Source organism: Balaenoptera musculus, chromosome 8 (genome assembly GCF_009873245.2).
Source record: "Balaenoptera musculus isolate JJ_BM4_2016_0621 chromosome 8, mBalMus1.pri.v3, whole genome shotgun sequence".
Classification (NCBI taxonomy): Eukaryota; Metazoa; Chordata; class Mammalia; order Artiodactyla; family Balaenopteridae; genus Balaenoptera; species Balaenoptera musculus.
In genome coordinates this window covers 57225446-57249843 of record NC_045792.1, presented here as the reverse complement: position 1 = coordinate 57249843, position 24398 = coordinate 57225446, and the positions used below count along the sequence as shown (strand labels likewise).

The 24398-nt window shown below is 40.4% G+C and overlaps 2 protein-coding genes across 4 annotated transcripts in view; one reads left to right on the top strand and one right to left on the bottom strand.

Annotated features, from left to right (window-relative positions):
- The window catches only part of MRPL48 (mitochondrial ribosomal protein L48), a 50494-nt gene that overhangs the window by 12413 nt on the left and 13683 nt on the right, over window positions 1-24398 (top strand). For all 3 annotated transcript variants that reach the window (XM_036862556.1, XM_036862558.1, XM_036862557.1), the window contains one exon: window positions 11359-11447. In XM_036862556.1, coding sequence (XP_036718451.1) covers window positions 11359-11447 — 89 coding nt within the window. The remainder of the gene's footprint in view (window positions 1-11358; window positions 11448-24398) is intronic.
- LOC118900204 (60S ribosomal protein L13-like) lies at window positions 230-1472 on the bottom strand. The gene has a single exon (XM_036862559.1). It carries the CDS (start codon window positions 578-580, stop codon window positions 230-232), a length of 351 nt encoding a protein of 116 aa, XP_036718454.1. The 5' UTR covers window positions 581-1472.

The window sequence follows — 24398 nt, the reverse complement described above, 5'->3', positions numbered from 1 at the left end:
ACAAACAGTTATTGGACCAGGCTGTGTTTTAGGTGCTGAGGGTACAAAATTAAGATGATATAGTCCTTGCCATTTGGAACCTTACAGTGTTATAAGAAATAATTTTTTCCCAGAAGAATAATATAATGAACACTTCTATACCCATTACTTAGATTCAACTGTTAACATTTTGTCATATTAGCTTTCTTTCTTTTTTTTTTTTTTTTAATAACAAGTTGCCAACAGCACTTTATTTTTTCCTTTCAACATCCTGTTCTGCAGCTTCCTTGGCCCTTTTTGCCCAGATGCCAAAGAGCCAGGCATTGGCGCAGGCCATGTGGAGACTGGCGAAGGCCTTGAAGTTCTTCTCCTCTGTGATGACTCTGGCCTTCTCCTTCTTGTAGATGTTCCGTATGGGCATGACTGGTCCGGTCAGCTGGATGGCCAATTTGAGCTTTGCAACAGAGCTGTCTCCCTTCTTGGGGGCTGAGGGCTTCCTGCGGATCTTGCGCGCCAGCTGGTTGAACCACGTGGCCACGCACCGCTGCCAGTTCTTGTGGAAGTGGGGCTTCAGGATCATATCATTACAGCTGGGCGCCATGGCTGCGGCCGACTGGCCTGGGGAGCAGGGAGGACGGGGAGCGAGTTAGGGCCCGGGCACGGCGGCCCGCCGGTGCGCGCACCCATGTTAGCTTTCTTGATCAGGTGTTATGATACTTCACCCCTGAATACTTAAGCATGCATTTCTAGAAACAAGGATATTCTCTACATTCTATTAAAGAACCACAAAAGCATTATCTCCCTGAAGAAAATTAATAATAATGCCCCAGTGTCATCTAATACTCTATCCATTTCCTCAGTTGTCCCCCAAAAGTCTTTTATGGGGTTGTTTATAACCAAGAGCCAATGATGGTTCATGCTTTGCATTTTGCTATGATGTCACCTTTAGTGCAGAACAGATCTTTCACTATTTTATTTCTACAACAGTTGCTTTTTGATTAGGCTAGACCATTTGACTTATAAAATTTCCTCCCTTTTTAATTTGATTATTTCTGTGCGGTATTTTTATAATATGTTCTTCTGTTCCTTTCCTGCAAACTAGAAGTTATGTCTAAAAGCTTTTCTAGATTCAAGTTAAACAATTTTAGCAAGAAAACTTAATAACTGATGCTCTGAACTTCATATTGCATCCTATCAGGAGAGGAAAAAAAAAAAACTAAGAAAATCTGATCATAAAAGTGAAAAGCAGCCATTTTAGAGAATATGGAAAATAAACACACACACACACACACACACACACACGCACAATACACACACGAAGAAGCTGAAGGAGATGAAGAAAATAAAAATCACTTGTAATCCTACCATGCAGAGATTATTGCTTAACATTCTGGTGTATATCCTACCAGGCCTTTTTCTAGGCATTTATTTCTCTCTGTGTGCGCGTGTGCGTGCGTGTGTGTGTGTGTGTGTATGTATTTTTGTCTTGCAGTAATGGGAACAAATTATATATAATGCTTCATAATCTTTTTTTCCTACTTAATCTATGGTGAACATGTTTCTACTATAATAAATAAATAAATATCTACATAATTATTTTGAATATACTGCCTTAAATGGAACAACTTGTAGGGTAAGAACCTGAGTCTGGTTTTGAACATGTTGAGTTGGAGTGCTTGTGAGGAAGATATACTAAGTAGTCCATTGGAGACACTGATCTTGAGCTCAAAATATAGGTCTGGGTTGAAACTGTGAATTTGAAAGTCATCATATTGTTGATTTTAATTGAAGTCTTGGGAATGAATGAGACTACCTGAGGAGAACAAGTAGAGAAGAGGCCCAAGGATCAGGCCCTGAGGAACTCCAACATTAAAAAATTGGGTAGAGGGTGCAAGATATGGCTAATGAGCTTGAAAAGGGAGGCCAACGTGGTAGGAGAACACCAGGTTAGTATAGTTTCATGGCAGCCAAAAGGAGAGTGTTTCAGGAAGGAAAGAGTGGTTAACCACCTTACAGTTTCAGCTGTGTGCTTCTGAGAGGGGATCGCAAAAGACATGAACTAACAATGTTCCTTGGTTTTGACAACATAGAGGTGACCTTAGGGAGAGTAGTATCTGTGTGGGTGTGGTGAGGTCTGTTGTGGAAATCAACTGCATTGACAGGTGAATGGGAGTTCAGGAGTTAGAGAAAGCTATTACAGACAGTACGTTTAAGAAGTTCGTCTTTGAATGGGAGGAGAGAGGATTGGCAGGAGCTGGAGAGGGATGTGGGGTTAAGGAAAGATTTTTTTTTGATGGTTATTTTTCTCTTAATTATACTTTTAATTTTGAAAGATATAAAAAGTTATAAAAAAGTGAAAAGGGTCGTATGTCAAATAAACCCAGATTTGGCAATTATTAACATTTTGTTAGACTTTCAATTTTTTTCTTGTATATTAAAAAATAAGGATTATGTTCAAGACCCATTTATTCCCTACTCTTGGTATCATCCCTTATCCCATAACCGGAGAAAAAGTTCATTTTGAACTGGTACGTATTCCAAGGAAGGTTTTAAAAATATACTAAAATTATCAACTGTTAAAAATTATAAAAGCATGCAAATGGTAAAAATAAATATAAATTGACAAAAGGGTGTATGATAAAAGATTGAATTTTTTTCTATTTCCCACCTAGTCTCACTCCTCAGTGGTATGCATTGATAGCAGTTTCTTGTATATTTTTCTGGAAAGTTTTATGCATATATGAACATATATGTTATAATGCTGGACATTTAGGATGTTTTTAGTTTTTGTTATTTCAAAAAATGCTGCAACAACTGTTTCTATACATCTTTATAAACTTGTTCTGTACATTTGTAAGATAAATTCTTGGAATTGAAATTGCTGAGTCAATGGGTTGTCAGTTGAAAATTTTGGTAAGTATTGTCAGATTGCCCTTCAGAGAAGTTGTATTAATTGACATTTCTATTTTCCGGCCAAAACTGGGTTTTACAAAACATCTTACTTTTTCACTGGTGAAAATTATGTCTCATTTTAATTTGCATTTCTTGAGAAAGTTTGTCATCTTTTCATATTTTTTTGGCCGTTTGTATTTCTTTTCTTGTGAACTGCCTGCATATATTTTTTGCCCACTTTTCTTTTGAATTGTTTGCTTTTTCATTTTTGATTTGTAAGAACTTTTTATATAGTTCCTTTTTTTAATGAAATTTTTAAAAAAATTTATTTTATTTATTTATTTATTTTTGGCTGTGTTGGGTCTTTGTTGCTATGCGTGGGCTTTCTCTAGTTGCGGCGTGAGGGGGCTATTCTTTGTTGCGGTGCGTGGGCTTCTCATTGCCATGGCTTCTCTTTGTTGCGGAGCACGGGCTCTAGGCACACGGGCTTCAGTAGTTGTGGCATGTGGGCTCAGTAGTTGTGGCTCGCGGGCTCTAGAGCACAGGCTCAGTAGTTGTGGCGCATGGGCTTAGGTGCTCTGCGGCATGTGGGATCTTCCCAGACCAGGGCTCAAACCCGTGTCCCCTGGATTAGCAGGTGGATTCTTAACCACTGTACCACCAGGGAAGTCCCATAGCCAGTTGTTTTAACATTTATTGAAACATCCATCTGTGCCCCATAGATTTGAGAATGTCACTTTATCATATACTAAGTTTCCATATGGATCTAGAAGTACTGTATTGTAACTTAGTATTGTTTTATAGATCTGTCTGTATATTTGATACCAGTACCAAGCTGTTTTAATACTATTGGTTACTGTAGTTTTGAGGTATATTTTAGTATCTGATTCCGAGGTAGTTTTTTGTTTTATTTTGCTTTTGAAACTGGATTAAATGGGGCATGTTAAATGCTGTTGAAAAAAATCCAATTGAATAAAAGATCCTTTTGAAAAGAGAGGTAGGGACAATAACAATTTACTCAAACAGCTTCCTATTTGGAGAAATTTAAGTTGTCTCCAAAATTTTGCAATGTAAACAACACTACAATAAACATCCTTGTACATTAGTATTTGTGCCCTTGTGTGATTATTTACATAGGATATATTTCTAAAAGTCTAATTGTTGGGTCAAAGGAAATGCACATTTTAATTTTTTTTTTTGGCTGCATTGGGTCTTTGTTGCTGCACGCAGGCTTTCTCTAGTTGTGGCGAGCAGGGGCTACTCTTTGTTGCGGTGCGTGAGCTTCTGATTGTGGTGGCTTCTCTTGTTGCCTAGCACGGGCTCTAGGCATGCAAGCTTCAGTAGTTGCAGCACACAGGCTCATTAGTTGTGGCATGCGGGCTCGGTAGTTGCAGCGTGCGGGCTTAGTTGCTCCGCAGCATGTGGGATCTTCCCGGACTAGGGATCAAGCCTATGTCCCCTGCATTGGCAGGCGGATTCTTAACCACTTTGCCACCAGGGAAGTCCCAAAATGCACATTTTTAAAGCTATTGATGTGTATTGCCAAATTGCTCTTCAGAAAGATTGTACCATTTTATAGTTTTTTTGGTATTTGAGAATCCCTTTTTATACACTCATCAACATTGTTATATTTTTAATATTTGCTAATATTAATAAGTTTAAAAATGCCATCCCTTGTATTTGTAATTTGCATGTCTTTGATTACTAGTTGGTTGAACATATTTTCATACATTCACTGGCCATTTATCCTTTCCTTTGCCCATTTCAATTGTGGAATCGCAGTGCCTAGAAGGCTCCAAGGCCCAGGGTAACTCACCAATATCAGCATGCCAAGGTAATTCTCTTTGAAAGGACACAGCTTTGTTGGCATTTTTCATGGGTCTTTGAGATTTCTTTAAAGTCAGAAATTTCAAAATTGAATTATAAAGGTGTTTGGAAAAGAACAGTAGGAAGCAGTGTCCTGTTCCTATCTTTACACATCATACTCTCTGTGGGCCCTGGGTACCATCCCAGCTGCTCTCTCTAAGGGATGGGTCTCATTGTAGTGACCATCTTTTTCTTACTGATTTAAACGTACATGGAGAGGTAGAAGTAAATATATAAAGAGGTCTAAAGAGGTTAAATGAAGGGAACTCAGACTCTTCTTATTATAGCATGAGCAAAAAGGTGGAGTCATCAAAACATGGTACATTCGGGACTTCCCTGGTGGTGCAGTGGTTAAGAATCCGCCTGCCAATGCAGGGGACACAGGTTTGAGCCCTGGTCCGGGAAGATCCCACATGCTGCAGAGCACCTAAGCCCGTGCACCACAACTACTGAGCCTGCGCTGTAGAGCCCACGAGCCACAACTACTGAGCCCGCATGCTACAACTGTTGAAGCCCGCGTGCCTAGAGCTCGTGCTCCGCAACAAGAGAAGCCACCGCAATGAAGCCCGCGCATCACAAAAAGAAGAGTAGCCCCCGCTCGCCGCAACTAGAGAAAGCCCACACGCAGCAACGCAAACCCAACACAGCCAAAAATAAATAAATAAATAAATGAAATAAATTTATTAAAAAAAAAAAACATGGTACATTCAAGTCCAAACAGTTCAGTGTAATTAGAAAAACTGAAAGAAGTTTGAAAAGAGATTCTGAAAAAAGTGGGTAGCTGCCAGGGCCAAATCATTGCAGATTGTCTTGGTAAAATATCTCTAGAATTTCAAAACAAAACAAGCAAACAAAAATACCCCAACACTTACTGAGCACATACCATTTGCCACGTGCTGGGGTGTATCTGCCCTTCAGCAATGTGTATTGGATGGAGAAAATATCCTGTAATTAGACTCTTGGCTGGGGTTACCCCAGCTTTTTCCTCGTTCCCTCCTGCATAGCCCTGCCAAAACGCTTGTTCCAATTTTGAAGGAGAAATAATTAAAATGAAGTTGTTTATCCCCATCCTGGATTGATGGGTTTAGTTCCCAGTTTAGTAAACAAGGACATTGAAGGACAGTTGGCTCTGGCATATATAAAGGGAAGGGATGTGTTGTGGGAGAAGTCAATACATGATTACATTCTATAATTGTACTAATTGAAAGATTTTCAAAGCCTCCTTTTGAAATCATGGGGTTTTGTATCTTCTTCAACGAAAAGAGTTGCCTTTTCTCTCAGGAGGCTGCAATGTTAATATGACAGCAGGAAACCAGCTTAATGACACAAGCAGGGGAAGAAATTCAGTTGAACTTAATGGAAATCAGAGGCTTTCAAACTTGTAAATTTTATAATTAAAACAACTGGCTAATTAAGCAGTTTAACCACTGGTAATTTGACCAAAAACCTTTCATTTAGAGGGAAAAGGGTTAATTTAACAGTAGTTTGAACCAGCTTCTTAATTAACCAGCTGCTCTAATTATAGGAATTGCCCCAAACTAAATTTGAAAATGCCTCCTTGCCAAGGAATTCCAGTAGATTAGAGGCTGAGGCAAGCATTTGTGGCATTTTCACCTGAGATGTGTCATCATCTCAAAGATCACTTTTGGTTCTGCTACTTGAAACCACTGGTGGGTGATTGAGTTTCTGTGTACTTAAAGATGGTGATGAGTATGGAAATATGTATGGAAATATATTAATATAAATGTTTCAGACATTACATGAAAAAAAAAGATGGTGATGAGTGCCTGGGTTGTTGCTGTTTTTTAATTTACACAAAGTATTTTACTATATAATGGAGGCATGGGAGAGCTGCAACTGTAAACTCTTGATGATGTTTGTATGTTTAGGGCAGCACAGAGACGACATTTAAGCTGGCCATGGAGGCTGTGAAGGATATCACCAGTCAGAGAGGTGCAGTCCCAGCATGGGGGACAGCCCAGCACCGCACAGAGGCATGAGAACTGCATGGTTTATACAGAATGGCAAGTGTAGCTCTGTGGCTGAGAAGCAAGGTTTTAAAAGTCTGGAGGATGGAGAGTGAGGACGTGAAGTGGTTGGAACTAGATTATAAAATTGAGACTCTTAAATGCTTGCCTAAAGAGTATGAACTTCAGGCAGTGGAAAATCATCAAACATTTTGAAATATAGCAAGGACCTTCCTTGTCTCATTTATTGGTGTTACTGTAGTGCCTGATACAGTGCCTGGCACAGAGTAAGTCCTTTTTAAAAATTGTGTGTGTGCAGTGAATAAATGGTTGAATTAATGAAAGAGAATAACATGATTAGGTTTGTGTTTTAGAAGGATTAATTTGTCAGCTTTAGAGGATGGAATAGAGAGGGGGGTGTGGATACAGGAAGACTAACAACAACAACTCAGCCAAGGATACTACTTGCATCTTTGCTTGAACTTCCATCCACACTCCCCCTCCCACCACTTTCCACCCACAACAACCAAAGTGATCTTTTAAAAACACATTAGATGGATAAAGAAGATGTGGCATATATATACAATGGAATATTACTTAGCCATAAAAAGAAATGAAATGGAGGTATTTGTAATGAGGTGGATGGAGTTAGAGTCTGTCATACAGAGTGAAGTAAGTCAGAAAGAGAAAAACAAATACAGTATGCTAACACATATATATGGAATCTAAGGAAAAAAAAAAAGGCCATGAAGAACCTAGTGGCAAGACGGGAATAAAGACACAGACCTACTAGAGAATGGACTTGAGGATATGGGGAGGGGGTGGGGTGAGATGTGACAGGGTAAGAGAGTGTCATGGACATATATACACTACCAAATGTAAAATAGATAACTAGTGGGAAGCAGCCGCATAGCACAGGGAGATCAGCTCGGTGCTTTGTGACCACCTAGAGGGGTGGGATGGGGAGGGTGGGAGGGAGGGAGATGCAAGAGGGAAGAGAAATGGGAACATATTGTATATGTATAACTGATTCACTTTGTTATAAAGCAGAAGCTAACACACCATTGTAAGGCAATTATACTTCAATAAAGATGTTTTAAAGAAAAAAAAAAAACACACATTAGACATATAATTTCTCTGCTGTTCAGCATGAAATCCAAACCCTTAACATGGCTCAAAGTGGTGGGTTCCAATCCACTGCCCTAATCTCTGGTGCACTCAGCCCCTCTCGCTTTGCTTCAGCCACATGGACAGTCTTTTTGTTCCTTGAATGTGCCAATCTGTGTCCCCCTCTGGGGCCCTTGCACATGCTATTCCCTCTGCCTGGAACATTCATTCTCTATCTTTTTACGTAATAAACTCCTATCTGCCTTTCAGGTCTCAATTTATTTTATTTATTTATTTGAGTAGATAATGCATGGAACAAGTACATGGAACAAGTTTTAAATGATACAAGAGTATAAAGTCGACAGTAAGTCTCTCTCTCCTGCCGTCTAGCCACTTCTCCCTGGGGATAACCACTATTACTATTTTCCTCTGAAATCTGGTTTCAGTTCACATGTCATTTTTTTTAAGAGGCCTTTCCTGATATTCCAATCTAAAATAGATCCACTGATTGTATTGCCATAGCGCTTTTTATCATTCATCACAATTTGTCATTTCATATTTATTTTGTGACTATTCCCTCCTCCTACTAGACTATAAGCTCCATAAGCAGAGTTTTGTTGGCCTTGTCCCCTGTTATATCTCCACCTCTTTGCATCATAAGTACTGAATAATTAAGCCCTTCCTAAACTTTTTGCCTGTTTCTGTAAGCTCATCTCTTGCCACCCTGCTGCTTATACTCTGCCTTGAAATTCTCTCTCTGGGTCTTCCCCTCCCCATACTGTGTTCTCTCTAACTCCTAGTCATCTGTCAGGTTTTACTTAAAAGCCACCTGCTCTAAGAATCCTTTCCTGACACCACAAGTCCAGCCTTAGTGCCTCTCTCATGTATATAGCCCTTATTGTAGGTAGCCCTTATCACCTGCATTGATATTACTGTCTCGCCACTAGATCATAGATTCTGTATTGCAGGGACTTTGTCTTTGCCCATTGTTACAGCTCCAGCATCTAGGGCAGTGGTTGGTACCAACCCAGGCCTGCCATGGATATTGGGTTGGTTGTACATTGCACAGCTCTAGTGTGTGCCATTCACATGGTTGTGAGGGTATAATTGTTTCTGGATACCCTGGTGGGTAGTAATACATATTTGTTGAATGAATAAACATGCTTTGGAGAGTTCAGTGCTTTTTAGGAGGTCATGTTTTAAAGTCATAATAAAATCTTTTTGGATGGATTAATTTTCAAGGCTCTGATCTGAGGATGATTGTGTACCCAATCAAGGGGATTTGGATATCAGCTCTTTGGGTGGGGCCCCAGGTTGCAGAGTCTGGAAACTAAAGCCTCAAAGAGTCAGCTGGGGCTGTGGCCAAGACGATACCTCAGTTATGTTCAGTGCTCTTTGGAAGCCTCTGCCAAAAATACCGCCTTCTTCCATGCGTGGTAAACTCTTACTCCTCTTTCAAGAATCAGCTGTTGGGACTTCCCTGGTGGTCCAGTGGTTAAGAATCCACCTTCCAATGCAGGGCACACGGGTTCGATCCCTGGTGGGGGAACTAAGATCCCACATGTCGCGGGGCAACTAAGCCTATGCGCCACAACTAGAGAGAAGCCCATGTGCTGCAATGAAAGATCCCGCATGCCGCAACGAAAATCCTGCGTGTCGCAACTAAGACCTGATGCAGCCAAATAAATAAATAAATAAATAAATAAAAGGAAAACTGACTTAAAAAAAAAGAATGCAGCTGTTACCTCTCTGAACCTATTCCCCTGTACCGTCCTCCACTTCTCCCCGTTCACCCCTAAGGTGGAGTTAGTTGTTCTTTCCTCTAGGTTCCTTGCTCTCACCTCCATTAAAGTATTTTGTAGACTATAAGGTAATTATCTGCTTTCCCATCATCCTTCCCCAGTACACATTGAGTGTCTCTAGGGAAAGTAGTATATTTTAGTCATCTTTGTAACTGTCCCAGTATCTATTCAGTTGTTGGCATATAATAGTAAATGTGGACTACTGCACATCATGGAAGTGATCCATGATATACCAGGGTTGTCTTGATGAAATACTGTGGATTGTAAACATAGGGAAAGTCTCTGAAGCCACGATTCTTGATTGGCCTGGCACAGAGCAGACCTGCTTGGAAGCACATTTTAGAAAAGAGAAGCTTAAGAAACATTTCACTTGATGTCATTAGACTTTTCCACACCATTTTGTGTTTAGCCCCCCACAAAGTGGTGGCCCTGGGGAGATGCAGGACCACAGGAGCTGGGAGGAAAGGGAGCATAACCTAGGACTAGTACTTTTCCAGAAGGTAGGGAACAAGCAAGAGAGACAGACAGACATAACAGAGCTGTGTAGGGCTGATTCCAGTGAAGGGTAGAGATAAGGAGCTGATATCAGATATGGGAGCGATCAAGTCTAGCTAGATTTTTTTTTTTTTAATTTGGCTGCATCGAGTCTTAGTTGCAGCACGCGGGATCTTCGCTGTGGCATGCGGGATCTTCCGTTGTGGTGCGTGGGCTTCTCTCTAGTTGTGGTGTGTAGGCTCTCTAGTTGCGGCACGCAGGCTCCCTAGTTGTGGCGCATGGGCTTCAGAGTGCAAGGGCTCAGTAGTTGTGGTGCGCGGGCTTAGTTGCCCCGCGGCATGTGGGATCTTAGTTCCCCAACCAGGGATCAAACCCACGTCCCCTGCATTGGAAGGTTGTTTCTTAACCACTGGACCACCAGGAAAGTCCCTAGCTAGATTTTGTATTCCAGAAATTCAGATGTTATAACACATCTGAGAACAGGCTGTTCAGTCACATAGACCTGGGTTTAAATTGCAGTTCTGCCTTTTACTTGCTGGTTGACCTTGGCCAATTCCTATTGTTTTGAGCTGCAGTTTCTTTATTTGTAAATGAAGATAAAAATAATGAGGATTAAAGGAGAATATGTATATATCAGCAAGTCCTTCTTTGAAGGGAATCTGGGTGGCATATCTCTGGGTCTACCACAGTGAATATGTGTATAGAGATCCTATTTTTTACATACACACTGTTCTGTACCTTAGGTTTTTAGTTTTTATTGTTATTCACTTAACAAAGTCTGTTGGAGATTATTACATATCAACACAAATAAAGCAAATTAGATAGTTTAAAAAACTGTGGAAATCTGTGATTGTCCTTTTTCCTGGTTGTATTTGCCACCTGTCTCTTTCTCTGAACAATCCTCATTGGAAAACTTCAGAAGGATTATTGCCTATTGAGGAACAGAGAAAATGAGAGCCCTGTGAGAATGTATTTTGTCCCCCTACCACCAGTGGCTCTAGCAGGAGAGAATTTCTCAGTGAAAGGTGGGTGGTGGGGATTAGATATAGTCCAGGGGCCAAACGGAGAGAAAAATGGTGTAAACCGAGTGTCAGCTCAGGATCAAGAAATAGCTCTGGTTCTTTAAACCAGCAAGAGGCTCACTATCCCCAAATATTCCATTTCACGATGGAGAATTTGTCTCCTCATGTATGATCTATCTGTCCCTGGAGGAGCTTTGAAACAGGTTTGTCTTATTTTCTCTCTTTTAGGTGGCATTCTGCTGAGCATCAGTCGGCACTACAGGTCACAGCCCACGCATGGCATTGGAAGATACAAGCACCTAGTTAAAGCACAAGAGGTAAAAAGGGCAGGGGTCCTTTAGAAAAGGATAGTGTGCAGCTTTTACAAAGACCCCCGAAGATCAGATGTGTATAGGTTGGATTACACTGGAGCTAGAAAGGATAGAGGGTTGTCCCTCAGTCCTCTCCAGTTAATTAGTTTGGATATGATCCAGAGTGGAGATGTTTTTGCCAGTTCCTAATCTTGTCCCTAGGCCAGGTTATCACAGTGAAAAGCAAATGATTTGGTTTTATTATTTGTGACACTTAAAGAAAATATCTTCTTAGTACTTAGTTCAATATGGACCTCACAATGGAAATGATATGTTCAGTTCAGTTGAATGAATGGTTTGTGGCACATAGAGGTGGATTAACATTTTCAGCCAAATAGCTGATTTTTACAGTATTTACAGATTTAAAATATGTATGTGTTTCTTGAATCCATTATCACAGATAACTGGGAGTTATTTCTAAACATTGTAAGATTATTGAGCCTATTTCTTTGGCTCCAGCTGAAGGATTGCTTCTGTGGTGGTTAGATTTTTTGTGCATTTGCAGAGGATTTTGTAGTGGGATGGACACAAAACTGGCTTGAAAGTCAGACAGTCTAGCTTTGAGTCACGATTCTATCACTTCCTGTAAACAGTATAGCTAGGAAGATTTTGCTGTTCTACTTGGAGAGATTTCAACATCGCTTTTGGTTCTTTGGCTTAGTTCGATGCTCCCATGCAACCCCGCACATCTCCCAGTGCCTCTCACCCTGGCAGAGGTCCAGTACCACTGCATTTGGGCCTCAGAAGCCACTAAACTTGCCACGTTCTCCTGAGCAACATCCTTATATCAAGGAATTTCATGACAGGAATGTTGCCACACCTGAGGCTTGTATCAGGCACCTTCCCAGCAGGAAACAGCCCTACTAAAATTGTTCCTTTGTGATGAGAAGAGTACTGAATTGGGAACAAGGAAACTTGTGTTCTAGGCTTGGTTCTGCCAGTTATTAGCTTCGTGATTTGGGGTAAGTTAACCTAACCTCTTTGGGCATGGCAGGCCCTGAAATTATATGTAAAATGTTTTCTATGTGTGATTTTTCTGGGAAGAGAGTCCATAGCTTTTGTCAGACTCTTCACAAAGTTTGAGAAACTCTGGATTAGAATATCTTCAAGAGTCTTTCAGCTCTGATATCATGTAACTCCATAATGCTATGATACATTTTTCAAACATCTATTATGTGCTAGGTACTGTTGGGGGTGCCTTGCCTATTCAGACTGAGTTGCAATAAAATTTTATAGTATGAATGAACAAGACCTGGTTCATGCTCACAGGGAGCTGATAAACCACTAGAGATAAGACACAAATAATTATGCTCCCAAGCAGAAAGTGACAAGTGCTAAAAGGAAGATACAAAGTGCTATTTAAAATTCAGATGAAGGAGTGATTTACACACTTTCTGAGTTGTGACACCTCAGAGTAAGTTCTTGGAGTTGTTTTATTTGGGGATATCCCCCTTCTAAAAGTCTCACATAAATTTAGCAGGAAATAAAATTAGTTTTGTTTGGGTGTGAGTTTTTTGTTTTTTTAAATTTCTTGGGATCCTCCCTCATAGATAGTTTTCTGTATATACCATGCTCTGGCCCAGTCCTTGGCTTGTTATAAAAGGAAGCTTAATGGCATGTCTAATGCCATCTGTCCCATCTTTCTCTCTATCCTCCTCTCCCATCTCATGGATACCATACTCAAATCATCATACTGTTTTGAGACCTCTCACATGCTCTTCTGTCTACTTGGAAGACCTGCTCTCCTTCTTCACTTGGCTAATACATTCTGAACATCTAAATCCCATTGAGGAAGCAGGATGAGGAGGGGAAGAACAAATCTCCCTTTCTGAGAAACCACTGATTGCCTGCACTGGGTTACTTGTCCTACCATGAGCTGCTGGAGTTCCTTGTGCTTCCTCTATTCTAGGACTTGCTGCTCTGTTTTAACCACCTGTTTTGATGACTGTTTCTCCTCCTAGATGATGAGCTTCCTCAGGGTAGAGGCCATGTCTCATATTTTTTCTGTATCCTCAGTGTCCAGCACAAAGCCTGGCATCAAGTAGAGGACAATAAATATTGACTGAGCTGAACCTAAATGTGGTTATTGGAGCTGCCCCGAGGTTTTGTAAATCAGAGCTGGCAAACAACCCATTCTCTGCAAACAGCTGCCTCCAGATGACCTTGGTTGCTTGAAGGGAGTGATGCTCCCTTTTGTTAGGGCTGTAGGCTTTTCTCTGATGTCATTCATTGTTCCAGGGTGGCTAGCACAATAGGGCTGGATAGTGATGGAAGCTGCTAGAGGCTCCTCACTTCCCGCACGGAACAGCACAATGAAAACTTTCATCCGCCAGCTTACAGAGGCTCTGTCCCAAGTCCCTGTCCCTTTTGTACCCCTGGGGAACTGGACTGGAAAAGCTAGAAGTCATCTTTTGGCTTCCTTTCTCTCCCTGAACTTAGAACCTAGAAAAAACAATGAACAGCCATATTCCCATTTTTTCTTCTCTGACTCTCAGGCTGGCTCCTCTACTCTCTTGAGCCTTACATCCCTGAGACAAGAGTTAATTCTCATGCACAAAGTGGCCAACCCTTGTCCCTTTTCTGCTGGTATAATCTCTTCACTCCTCCTTCCAAAGGTCCCACACTCAGCCTTATGACTCCTGAACCTTGGGAAGGAAAAGGCACATCTACCTCACCTCAGCTTTCCTTGTCAATACTGGTTTTATCTCTATCTTGCATGGCCTGGTTTATAACTCTAGGTTGATTCCCATCCCTCTATCCTGTGCCCTTGTCCTTGATGCTTCTCTGAGGAGTTAGTGAGAAGAGAGATGAAAACGAAGCTTCCTCTTGGGTGGCAGCATGGGGGATGATAGCAAACCATTTTTTCTGTATCCTCAGTGGGATTCCGGGTCTCTCAGCACAGACCCAATCTCCTTCTCAGTTATTTCCCATTTTGCACCCTATACTTCAGGCACATTTTCTCATACACCCATTCTGTCTCATGTTTCTGTGTCTTTGTACATGCTCTTTCTTCTTTAAGACATGATACCTTCCTTTTTCTTCTCTCATCATGTAAGACCCACCTTGACTCATGGCAGTGAGGGATCACACTTCAGAGCATATCTGCAGCCATAGCACTGTGTCTCAGTGTGTAATCTCATTATTCCTTCAAGGGCCCTGCATCATTCTGTTAAATTTAAAAGGCTTCAGATTGTTTGGAGTGATTTTTATTTGATAAAAATAAAAAGAATATAGTCCTTCACATTCGTATAGTGCTAGGTCATATCTCCCAAGACCACTTACTTACTTACTTGCCCTCAGCTGTTGTTCAGCCTCCAATTTTAGGGTAATAGCAGCCCAAGAATAAAAGCATTGCCAAGAGGAAGATGTGAGAGGATGAAATGGAGACAACATAAATTGCTGTCAGTTTTAGCTGTTATATGTTCTGTTTTTCAGGCTCTGGGGCAAGAGAGTAAGGTTTTTGAACTCAGACAATTTATTTCCTCTTTGTAGAATGGCCACTAGGAATCAAGATACCTTTTCTCTTGGAAACTTCATGCTGTTCTGACTGTTGACATAGAGGAGGTGTTTCTCATTTCTGATACCTACTTATTTTGTTGTAGCACTCATAGATTGATCAGCTCTAACAGCCACAAGTCTGTGAGGAGACTGTGACATCATTCCCAGAAAAATCAGCAGATCAGAATCACTTTGTGGTGATAGTCCTAGCTTCCTGGAAACAGAAAGATTGGTTTTGCTGGCCTGGTGACTGTAGGGCTAGACAAGGATTATAGGACTGGCTTACAGAGAGTTGTTTTAAACTAGCATCCATGTTTTCCCTCAAGTCTGCCTCTTGTAACTCATTGAAAAGAACAACCGTTATTGAGTGTCCGCTATGTGCCAGGCACTGTGCTTTGCACAGATGATGCTGTGGTGAGTGGGACACAGTCTCTTCCTACAAAAAGTGTGAAGTGGCCTGGGAAGGATAGTGCTCAAAAATGTAACTAAAATACACGTGGGAAGTGCTTTGCTAGGGAAATGAACTAAATATCAAGAGAGCAAAGTTAAAGATGCAGTTCTCCCTGAAAGGGTCAGTGGAGGTGTTATAGAGTTCAGCTCAACAAACATTTATTAAATACTACCTGTATTCTTGCACTGAGTATGTAAAGTGAACTGACACTCATCTAGGAGTATGCAGTTGCTTGGGGTAGCTGGAAACACTGGGGCTGTAAAAACTATAAAAGAGTTTCCCAGAGCTTTTCCAGGCACAGAGCGATTCCTGTGAAGACCTGACTTGTAGCCTGTGCCATTAGAGCACCCTGGTCTCCAGCCCACTGGGCTCTCATCCTGCCTTGCCTGTTCTGCTAAATTACAACAGTGTCAGAGTTTTAGAGAGATTCATATTTGATATGAGTAAAAGTAATGATCTCTTTCCATTTTCAAAGTGCTTTCACATCCATTATCTCAGTGCCTCTCAAACCATAGGCCCTTGGAACACTGGTGATCCTAGAATGGAACCTCTCCTCAGGTTTAATAATGGCAATCTTCCACATTTTAGAAAGACAATTAAGTTAATGGATAGAATTTTCTAAATTTCAAGTTTTTCTCCCATCAGTTTCACTTGATGAAAATAAATGTTAACAGAGAAACTCATATGTTTTCATATTTTTTGAAATGCAGAGAACTCCATTTATATAATATAACCATATTTTCTGCTAGTTAAGTCATTCTTGTTTTATACAATGAAAGCACATTGATGAGTATTTCATGTGCTTCACAAAGGGAAACGTGAGTTTTTTCTTAGGCCCTTTGTAACCAACAGATTTGAAAACCATGCTTTTTGCTTCACCAACTATCCTGTGAGGTAGACTGGGCAGAAAAGGAAACTGAGGAGCGTAAGTGATTTCTCTATGACCATATGGCTAGTAAATAACAGAATTAGAACCAGATTTTAATTCAGCTCAACTCAACATTTAATATTGCTGGGCTCTAGGAATAGAGAAATGAATGAGACATAATACTTTCTTATTGAGGTAGTGGTTTGGCTGCCATAAGAGGGAGATCCACTCAATCAAGGGGCTTAAACAAGATAGAGTTTATTTTTCTGTCATATAAAGTATAGGCAGATATTCCCGCCTTTTGTTTTGCAACACTTATCATACTGCTTCTATCTCATAGTCTGAGATGGCTGCCTGCACTTAAGCCTTCATGTCCACATTCCAACCGGCAGGAAGGGGAAAGGGAAAGCAGTATGCGTTAGCTCGTATCCCACTGGCCAGAACTTGGTCACATAACCATACCCAGCTGCAAGACTGGTTGGGAAATGTAATTTTTGTTATAAATGGTCATGTGCCCAGGTAAAATTCAGCAGGTCTGTGATTAAAGAGAAAAGAGAGAATAGATATTGAGGAAACTGGCAGGCTCTGCATACCTTCCTTAAAGAGAAAGACGGAGATTAAGAGAAATGTTTTAGAATTAGGCAGACCCAAGTTAAAGATTCAGTTCTTATGCTTACTAGTGTATGTCCTTGGGTAAGTTACTTAACTTTACAAGCCACAATTTTCTTGCCTTTAAATAACCATGTTATTTAAATGCTTTGTGAGAAGTAAGTTAAAAAAGAAAGTTTTAAGTACTTAGCACAGTGTCTGAAACATGGAGCCCATAAGTAGTTACTGGTGGTGATAATGATGATGCTGATGATGGCATTAGTCCCTCTTTTTACAATCCTGTAGCACTCTATTTTCCTCCCTCAAAACATGCATCTTCTTATAATTGTTCTATGTATGCCTTTCCCAATAGATTGCAAGTTTCAGCAAGCAGAGACTATGGCTGTCTTATTTACTATCATATCCCCATTGCTAACCCTGGTCTGGCTTATCACTATTGGTTAGAAAATATTTGTTGAATAAATGGATGCATGTGATAAGTGAGAGTGGTGTATAATGGGGAGAGGGTTGCTATGGGAACACATAGGAGTAGTACCTAACTCAGCATGAGGAATGAGGGAAGGCTTCCTGGAAGACCATGAACAGAGTCTTAAAAAATGACTAGGAGGGACTTCCCTTGCGGTCCAGTGGTTAAGATGCCACGCCTCCACTGCAGGGGGCACGGGTTCCATCCCTGATCGGGGAACTAAGATCCCGCACGCTGCGTGGGTGCCGCAAAAAGCAACAACAACAGCAATAAAAAATTACTAGGAGTTAACTCACATTGAGGATGTTGGGTGAAGAGTCAGACTCTGCAGGGAGGGGAAACATTCTGGGCAAAGGTGGAAAGTCATTGATCCTGGAGATGCAGTTGGGAAACTTTTAGCAGTTTGTTAATCCTGGAATCTCAAGTGGGCACTAGAGGATGATGGGACATGAGACTTGAGAAGTAGACAGATCTAGATCAACTTTTTTTAAAGTTGCCATTTATTGAGGAACTACTATATACCCTTATATGTCACGCAAAAAACCTAGGAGTACTGACCTGATCATTGCACTTTCAGCTGCGGCCACCTGAGGTCATTGCTCTTGGGTTTTAATTGACATGGTGCAGCAAGGTAGCTTGTATTGAACTTGCCATGGGAGGTGGGCTGCTTGTTCTGATTAAATTGAGAGGATTGGTTCTTTTCCTTCTTTTTTCTTTTAAATTAATTAATTAATTTATTTTTGGCTGCATTGGGTCTTCGTTGCTGCGCACGGGCTTTCTCTAGTTGCAGCGAGCGGGGGCTGCTCTTCATTGTGGTGCGTGGGCTTCTCATTGCAGTGGCTTCTCTTGTTGCGGAGCACAGGCTCTAGGCGGGTGGTCTTCAGTAGTTGCGGCACGTGGGCTCAGTAGTTGTGGCGCACAGGCTTAGTTGTTCTGCGGTATGTGGGATCTTCCCGGACCAGGGCTCGAACCTGTGTCCCCGGCATGGGCAGGCGGATTCTTCACGACTGTGCCACCAGGGAAGTCCTGAGAGGACTGGTTCTTTCATGTGTGTCTTCTCTCTCTCTCTTTCTCTGAACTGTAAGCCTCTTTAGAGCTGGGACTGTGTTTTCTCTTTCTTTGGTCTCTTTCCTTAGAGTGGTTGAATCAGCACTTTGCACACAGCAGGTGCTTAATAAATGTCTCATTCTGTAAAGCATACCAATAGGATACTAGGAGCATGCTTACTTCCAATTTGCAGTAAAAATAATGTCCTATCTGTGTACATTACTCAATCTTTCTTTAAAGATACCACTTACTGAGCAACTACTATATACCAGACGTGTAACCACTGTGTGCCAGGCTTTAAAAGCATTATTTCATTTTACAGTATTACAAATGGTATGTTTTATTTAATCCTCAGATATGCTGTGGTTATTAAGGACCCTGTTTAAGGAATCTAAGACTCATTAAATAACTTGCCCAAGTGGCTAGTAATTTCCAGAGCCATTATTTGAACTGACAGTGGTCCGAATCCATCTAATGTCCATGCTATTTCCATTTCACGTAAATTCACTATTTTGAGCTTCACAAGAACCTTAGGTGTTACAGATGAAGACACTGACACCTAGAGAGGTCACTCAATGTCATGTAGTGACTAAGACAGTACTTGAGCCCAGATTTTCATTTTTTTTTTTTTCGGCCATGCTGCGCAGCATGCAGGATCTTAGTTCCCCAACCAGGGATCAAACCCGTGCTCCCTGCAGTGGAACCACGGAGTCTTAACCACTGGACTGCCAGGGAAGTCCCCCAGATTTTCTTTGGCTTCCATCTTAAGTCTAGGGCTCTTTATGCAGCACCAGGCTGAGCCTCTCTGCCATCCCAGTCAGGGTCAGGCCTTCTGTTTGGTGTACATTTCTTGAGTGTGCTACACTGAGTTATAAACATAACCACTTGATTTCTGTGCACCCTACGGCTCATTATGGACTGTTCAGAGTACCATCACCAAATCATTTAAGTCCCCAGGTGTAGCTTTTAAAATTTCCATCAGCAGAATTTCTGGAAGCTGCATATGCTGCAGGCCTGTCAGCTTTTCATTTGAGGATTAAGATGATACAATTTCTTCTCAACTTTCCCACCCTAGAGAATGCCACCTATAGTGATAGGCAGCTACTATTATCACTTTTGCAGAATCTAGAGGAGAGAGCCTGGGTTTGGGGCCACAGACTCAGCTTCTAGCCATGGCTAGACATATAGTGGTTGCCTTTTCCATTTCCTTACTGTTGTAACGTTTAAACAAGTCATTTCCCCTTTCTGGACCTCGACTTCCCCCTTATATAAAATTAGGGGAGGAAGGAAGGAGCAACTAAGTTATCTCTAAGTTACCTTCCAGCTATAACAGTCTGTGATTCTAATCTGAGTCCTTTCTCTATCTGTTCTTTGCCAGCAAAGTTTCCCAGTAGCCTTGGCCAAATAACATCCTTCAGAGGACCTCAGTTTTCTGTCTGTAAAATAGGAGTAATATGGATATTTCTGTACAAAAATGGTTTAGTGATTTATCCCATGGCCCATTTTGGGCATCATATTGTACTTCTACAGGGATCCAAGGATGGCCGCCCTGGGCCAACTCATGGTGAATCCAGGTCAGTCACAGGAGTACCAAAGTTTGATGGTGGACAGTAGTCCATCTTCCCTGCCGTCTTTCTTGTAGCCTCCATTCCTTTCCTGCCTAGCTCTCCTTCATGGGCAGTCAGGGTGGCCTTCCCAAAACACAGCCCTAGTCATGTACATCCCTTGCACAGATATCTTTAATAGCTCCCCATGGCAGTCATGAAGGTCTGAACTCAGGCAGTAGGAATAAAAAGGAGGGGATGAGAAAGATTGAGCAGGTAAAATTATAGGAACTGGTGTCTGAAATCTCATGCACTCAAGCTCTTGCTGGGTATGCTGTGCCCTGGCTCAGAACTGAAATATAATATCACAGTGGAATCCTGATGGTGTGGATTGGTCCAGACAGATCTAGGCCAACATGGAAAAGCAAGTGAGATGCCAAGAGGGATACTAGAATCAGCTTTCTTCTTTTTGTTCTCCTAAAGTGACACCTTTGAAGAGCCCTGGCATTTTCCCTGGTTAAGAAAAGCCTCCTGCAGGCTTCAAAGAAGCTCCTCCCTTCCCTGCTGGAAAATTTCAGCCACTCCCCTTTGCATTCTGACTTTAGCATTCTTCACAGCTCTGACTGCAGTGCTGTCATGATGAGAAGTCTGGATCGCTGCATTTGGCCTCGGTTTTGGTGGGCTCTGCAGGAGAGCCAAACCCCTGCACCTTTTTTTTTTTTTTCACACACACATTTTATTTTTACAAGAGATAAATAGACTGACACCAAGCATTGTACATGGATGACCACAACAAAAGCAACAATGATTGCAATTACCAAACATGAAACACACTCATACTATGTCATAATATTGACATTCAGTCCAGTAGTCCTCCACTGTAACAGCTCCTTTACTTTGCAGTGAAAATTGATTTGTATATTCTTTGCCTCTGAGTCCTTGTGGGATTTTTTTTTTTTAATTCAAACAGAAAGTCACAAAAATTATACTCATCCTCATCAGTTCACTCAGTCCCATGTAATTTTTTTTTTCATCTTGATCTTTTGTTAGCACTTTTATGAGTTCATCAGTTTTTCATTAGAGTTCTGAAAATGCTTATTCATTCAGTTCAGCAGTACAGTCAGTTACCAGAAACCTGTACTTGTCAGAGTCTTTTCCATGAATTTCTTGAAGATGAAAGAAACCCTTTTATAGGAACATATTTGCAAAAGCATCAGAGTACACCCAGAACTGTCTGTAAATGACAAAAGACTTAAAAAATGACCACGGTTAAAGATTTGATGAAAGTTCATAATAATGCAGTTGACAAGAAAATTAGTTATTTCTGAGATATACATTTTAAAGTAATAACTAGGGTTATGACTTACAACATTATACCAGAACATATAAGATTTTTAGAAATTTCATGTAATGTCTGAAACATTTATATTAACATATTTCCATACAAATAACCCAATGAAAGTTTAGTATTAGTTGTTTTGTTTGTTTGTTTTTTTTATACTGCAGGTTCTTATTAGTCATCAATTTTATACACATCAGTGTATACATGTCAATCCCAATCGCCCAATTCAGCACACCACGATCCCCACCCCACCGCAGTTTTCCCCCCTTGGTGTCCATATCAAACCCCTGCACCTTGATGGTTGGTTATAGAAGTTGGCTTCTCACTCATAGCAAAGTCTAGGACCCTGGGGTGACTACCACTGTTAAGAACTTTAGTAATGCAGAGGCTTCAGTGGAAAAATTTCTGCATTGGTAGTCAGGAGGTCTGGGTTAGTTCCTAGGATCTGTCCTGTGTGGCTTTGTGACTCTGGGGGACATATTTAATCTCTTTGGGCTTCATATTCTTCCCTGCAAGGGTGAAGAACTGGGAAAAAGTTATCTCTAAATGCCATCCTATTCTAAAATTCTAAAATAGTGATTCACTGCATGTTGTCTCTCTGCTGGGCCCTGTGCTAGATGTGAGGAATATGAAAATGAAAAAATAATAATAAAAGTTAATGTTTATTGAGTGTTTAAATATGTGCCACAGGTTGAATTAACTATATACAGTGTTTTGTTCAGTTCTCAGAATATCCCTGTGAGATCAGGTTTGTCATCAGTTTTACCGGCCTTGTGAAAGGACCATTTCTTGGTCCTCCCTCTGTTTCCCCAGATTGGGCCCCTGCTCTCTTAGACTGACCTGGAGAGCATTGATGTGAGAGAACCACTCTAGGTGCTCTGCTAGGAACACCTCTGCTGTGGCAGTAACTAGGCTGTTGGCTGTTAGATAGGGGTGACTTAAGACATGTAAATAGATCCCCACCCCATTTTTTTCTTTAAAAAAAATTTCTACCAAATAGCAAGATTTATTCTAAATCTCCAATAATTAGGACAGTGTGGTATTAGCTCAAGAATAGACAAATAGCCCAATGGAGCAGGATAAAGAATATAGAAACAGATCCAGGTATCTCTGAACATTTATTATATGACATAAGTGACACTGCATTGCAATGGTGCTGGGGTACTTGGGTCAATTGGATTGAATAGTCATGTGAAAAAAACTGACTTGACTCCTATTTCACACTGTACACAAAAATCACTTAAAATGATTGTAGATCTAAATGTAAATATTAAAATAATCAAACTTCTAGAAGATAACATAAGAATATCCTCATGATCTTAAGGTAAGCAAAGATTTCTTAAACAGGACACAAAAGTCACTATAAATATAAAAGAAAAAAATGAGTAAATTGGACTACATGAAAAATAAGAATTTTTGCTCATCAAAATACACCATTAAAAAGTGAAAAAGGAAGACACAGGGAGGAAGAAGATATTTGCAACATGTACGTTTAACAAAGGATCATGTCTAGAATATAGAAGGAACCTCTGCAAATCAGTAAGAGAAAGGAAGGCAACCCAATCTAAAAAATGGGCAAAATACTTGAATAGGCAGGTTATAAAAGAGAATATCCAAATGGCCAGTGGACATATGGGAACACGCTCAGGTTCAGTAGACTTAAAGGAAATGCAAGTTAAAGTCTCAATGCATTACCACTTCATACCAACCAGAATGGCTAAAAGAAACCAACCAGAAAACCTGACTATACTAAGTTTTGCAAGTATTGGCAAGAATGTAGAGCAACTAGAACTTTTGTGTACTGCTGGTGGGAGTCTAAATTGGAAACCACTTTGAAAAACAGAGAACTTATTAAAGATGAACCTCTACATTGTCTGTAACTCAGTAGTTCAAGTTCTGGGTATATCCCCAATAGAAATACATACATATGTTCACTGAAAGATACATGCAAAAACATTGGTAGCAGTACTGTTCATAATGGCTCCACACTGGAAACAACTCTAATTTCCACCTACTGTAAAAAGGGTAAATAAACTATAACATATTCATATAATAGACTTACTGCGACAATGAGAAGGAAAGAATTCCTGTTTCACCTAAAACATGATGAATCTTACAAACATAATGAGTTAAAGAAGCTGGACACAAAAGAGAACATAGTATATTATTCCATTTTCACAAATTTAGAAAAAAAGGCAAAATAAGCATATGGTATTAGAAGTCAGAATAGTGGTCACCAATTTGGGGGTGCTAGTAGTGGTCTATTTCTTGTTCAAGATACTGTTTATACAGGTATTTTCACTTTGAAAATTCATTGAGCTGTGTACTTATTTATGCATTTTTAGTATGAATATTGTAAAAACATTTTTACTAAAAAATTTTTAAAAGCAAGGTAGATTTTAAGATTCTAACTTTGAATTGATAAAAGATTCATATTATTAAAAATTCAAAAAATATAGAAGGGAAATAGTTAAAAAGTCTACTTCCCATCCCTGTGCCCCAGCCATACAGTTCCCTCCCTCATAGGCAGCCAATGGTATTAGTATTTTTGTGTATCCTTCCAGAGTTATTTTTTTGATATGCAAACAAATAAATATGTAAGTAATTAAACACACACATCTGTTCTCCCCCACCCACCCTTTGTATATGTATGGCAGTATTCTGAAAACATTATTCTACAGTCTGCTTTTATCATTTAATTTATCTTAAAAACCTTTCTGTATCAGTACATAAGGAAGTTCCTTATGTCTTCTTACAGCTGCATAATGTACTATTGAATGGATGTGCCATGTTTTATTTAACAAGTTCCCCTCCTGATGGGGATTTAGGTTAAATTATTTCTGGTTGAGAAGCTTTCTTGATCCTGATCTATGTTGTGTTACATATCTGTTTTCCCAGGGCTCATACTTTTTACAGCAGTTTGCACAGGTTGATATGTAGTGAAGCAATACTTTATATGAAAGAGAAAGGTAGAAATAAGATAATTTGTCTGCCTCTAAGTTTTTAAAAGGAAGGCTGTCTAAATAATTGGACTGCAGAATTTCAAAGCTAGGAGGGCTGGAAGAGAAGTAATTCTGCACTTTCTTGTGATTG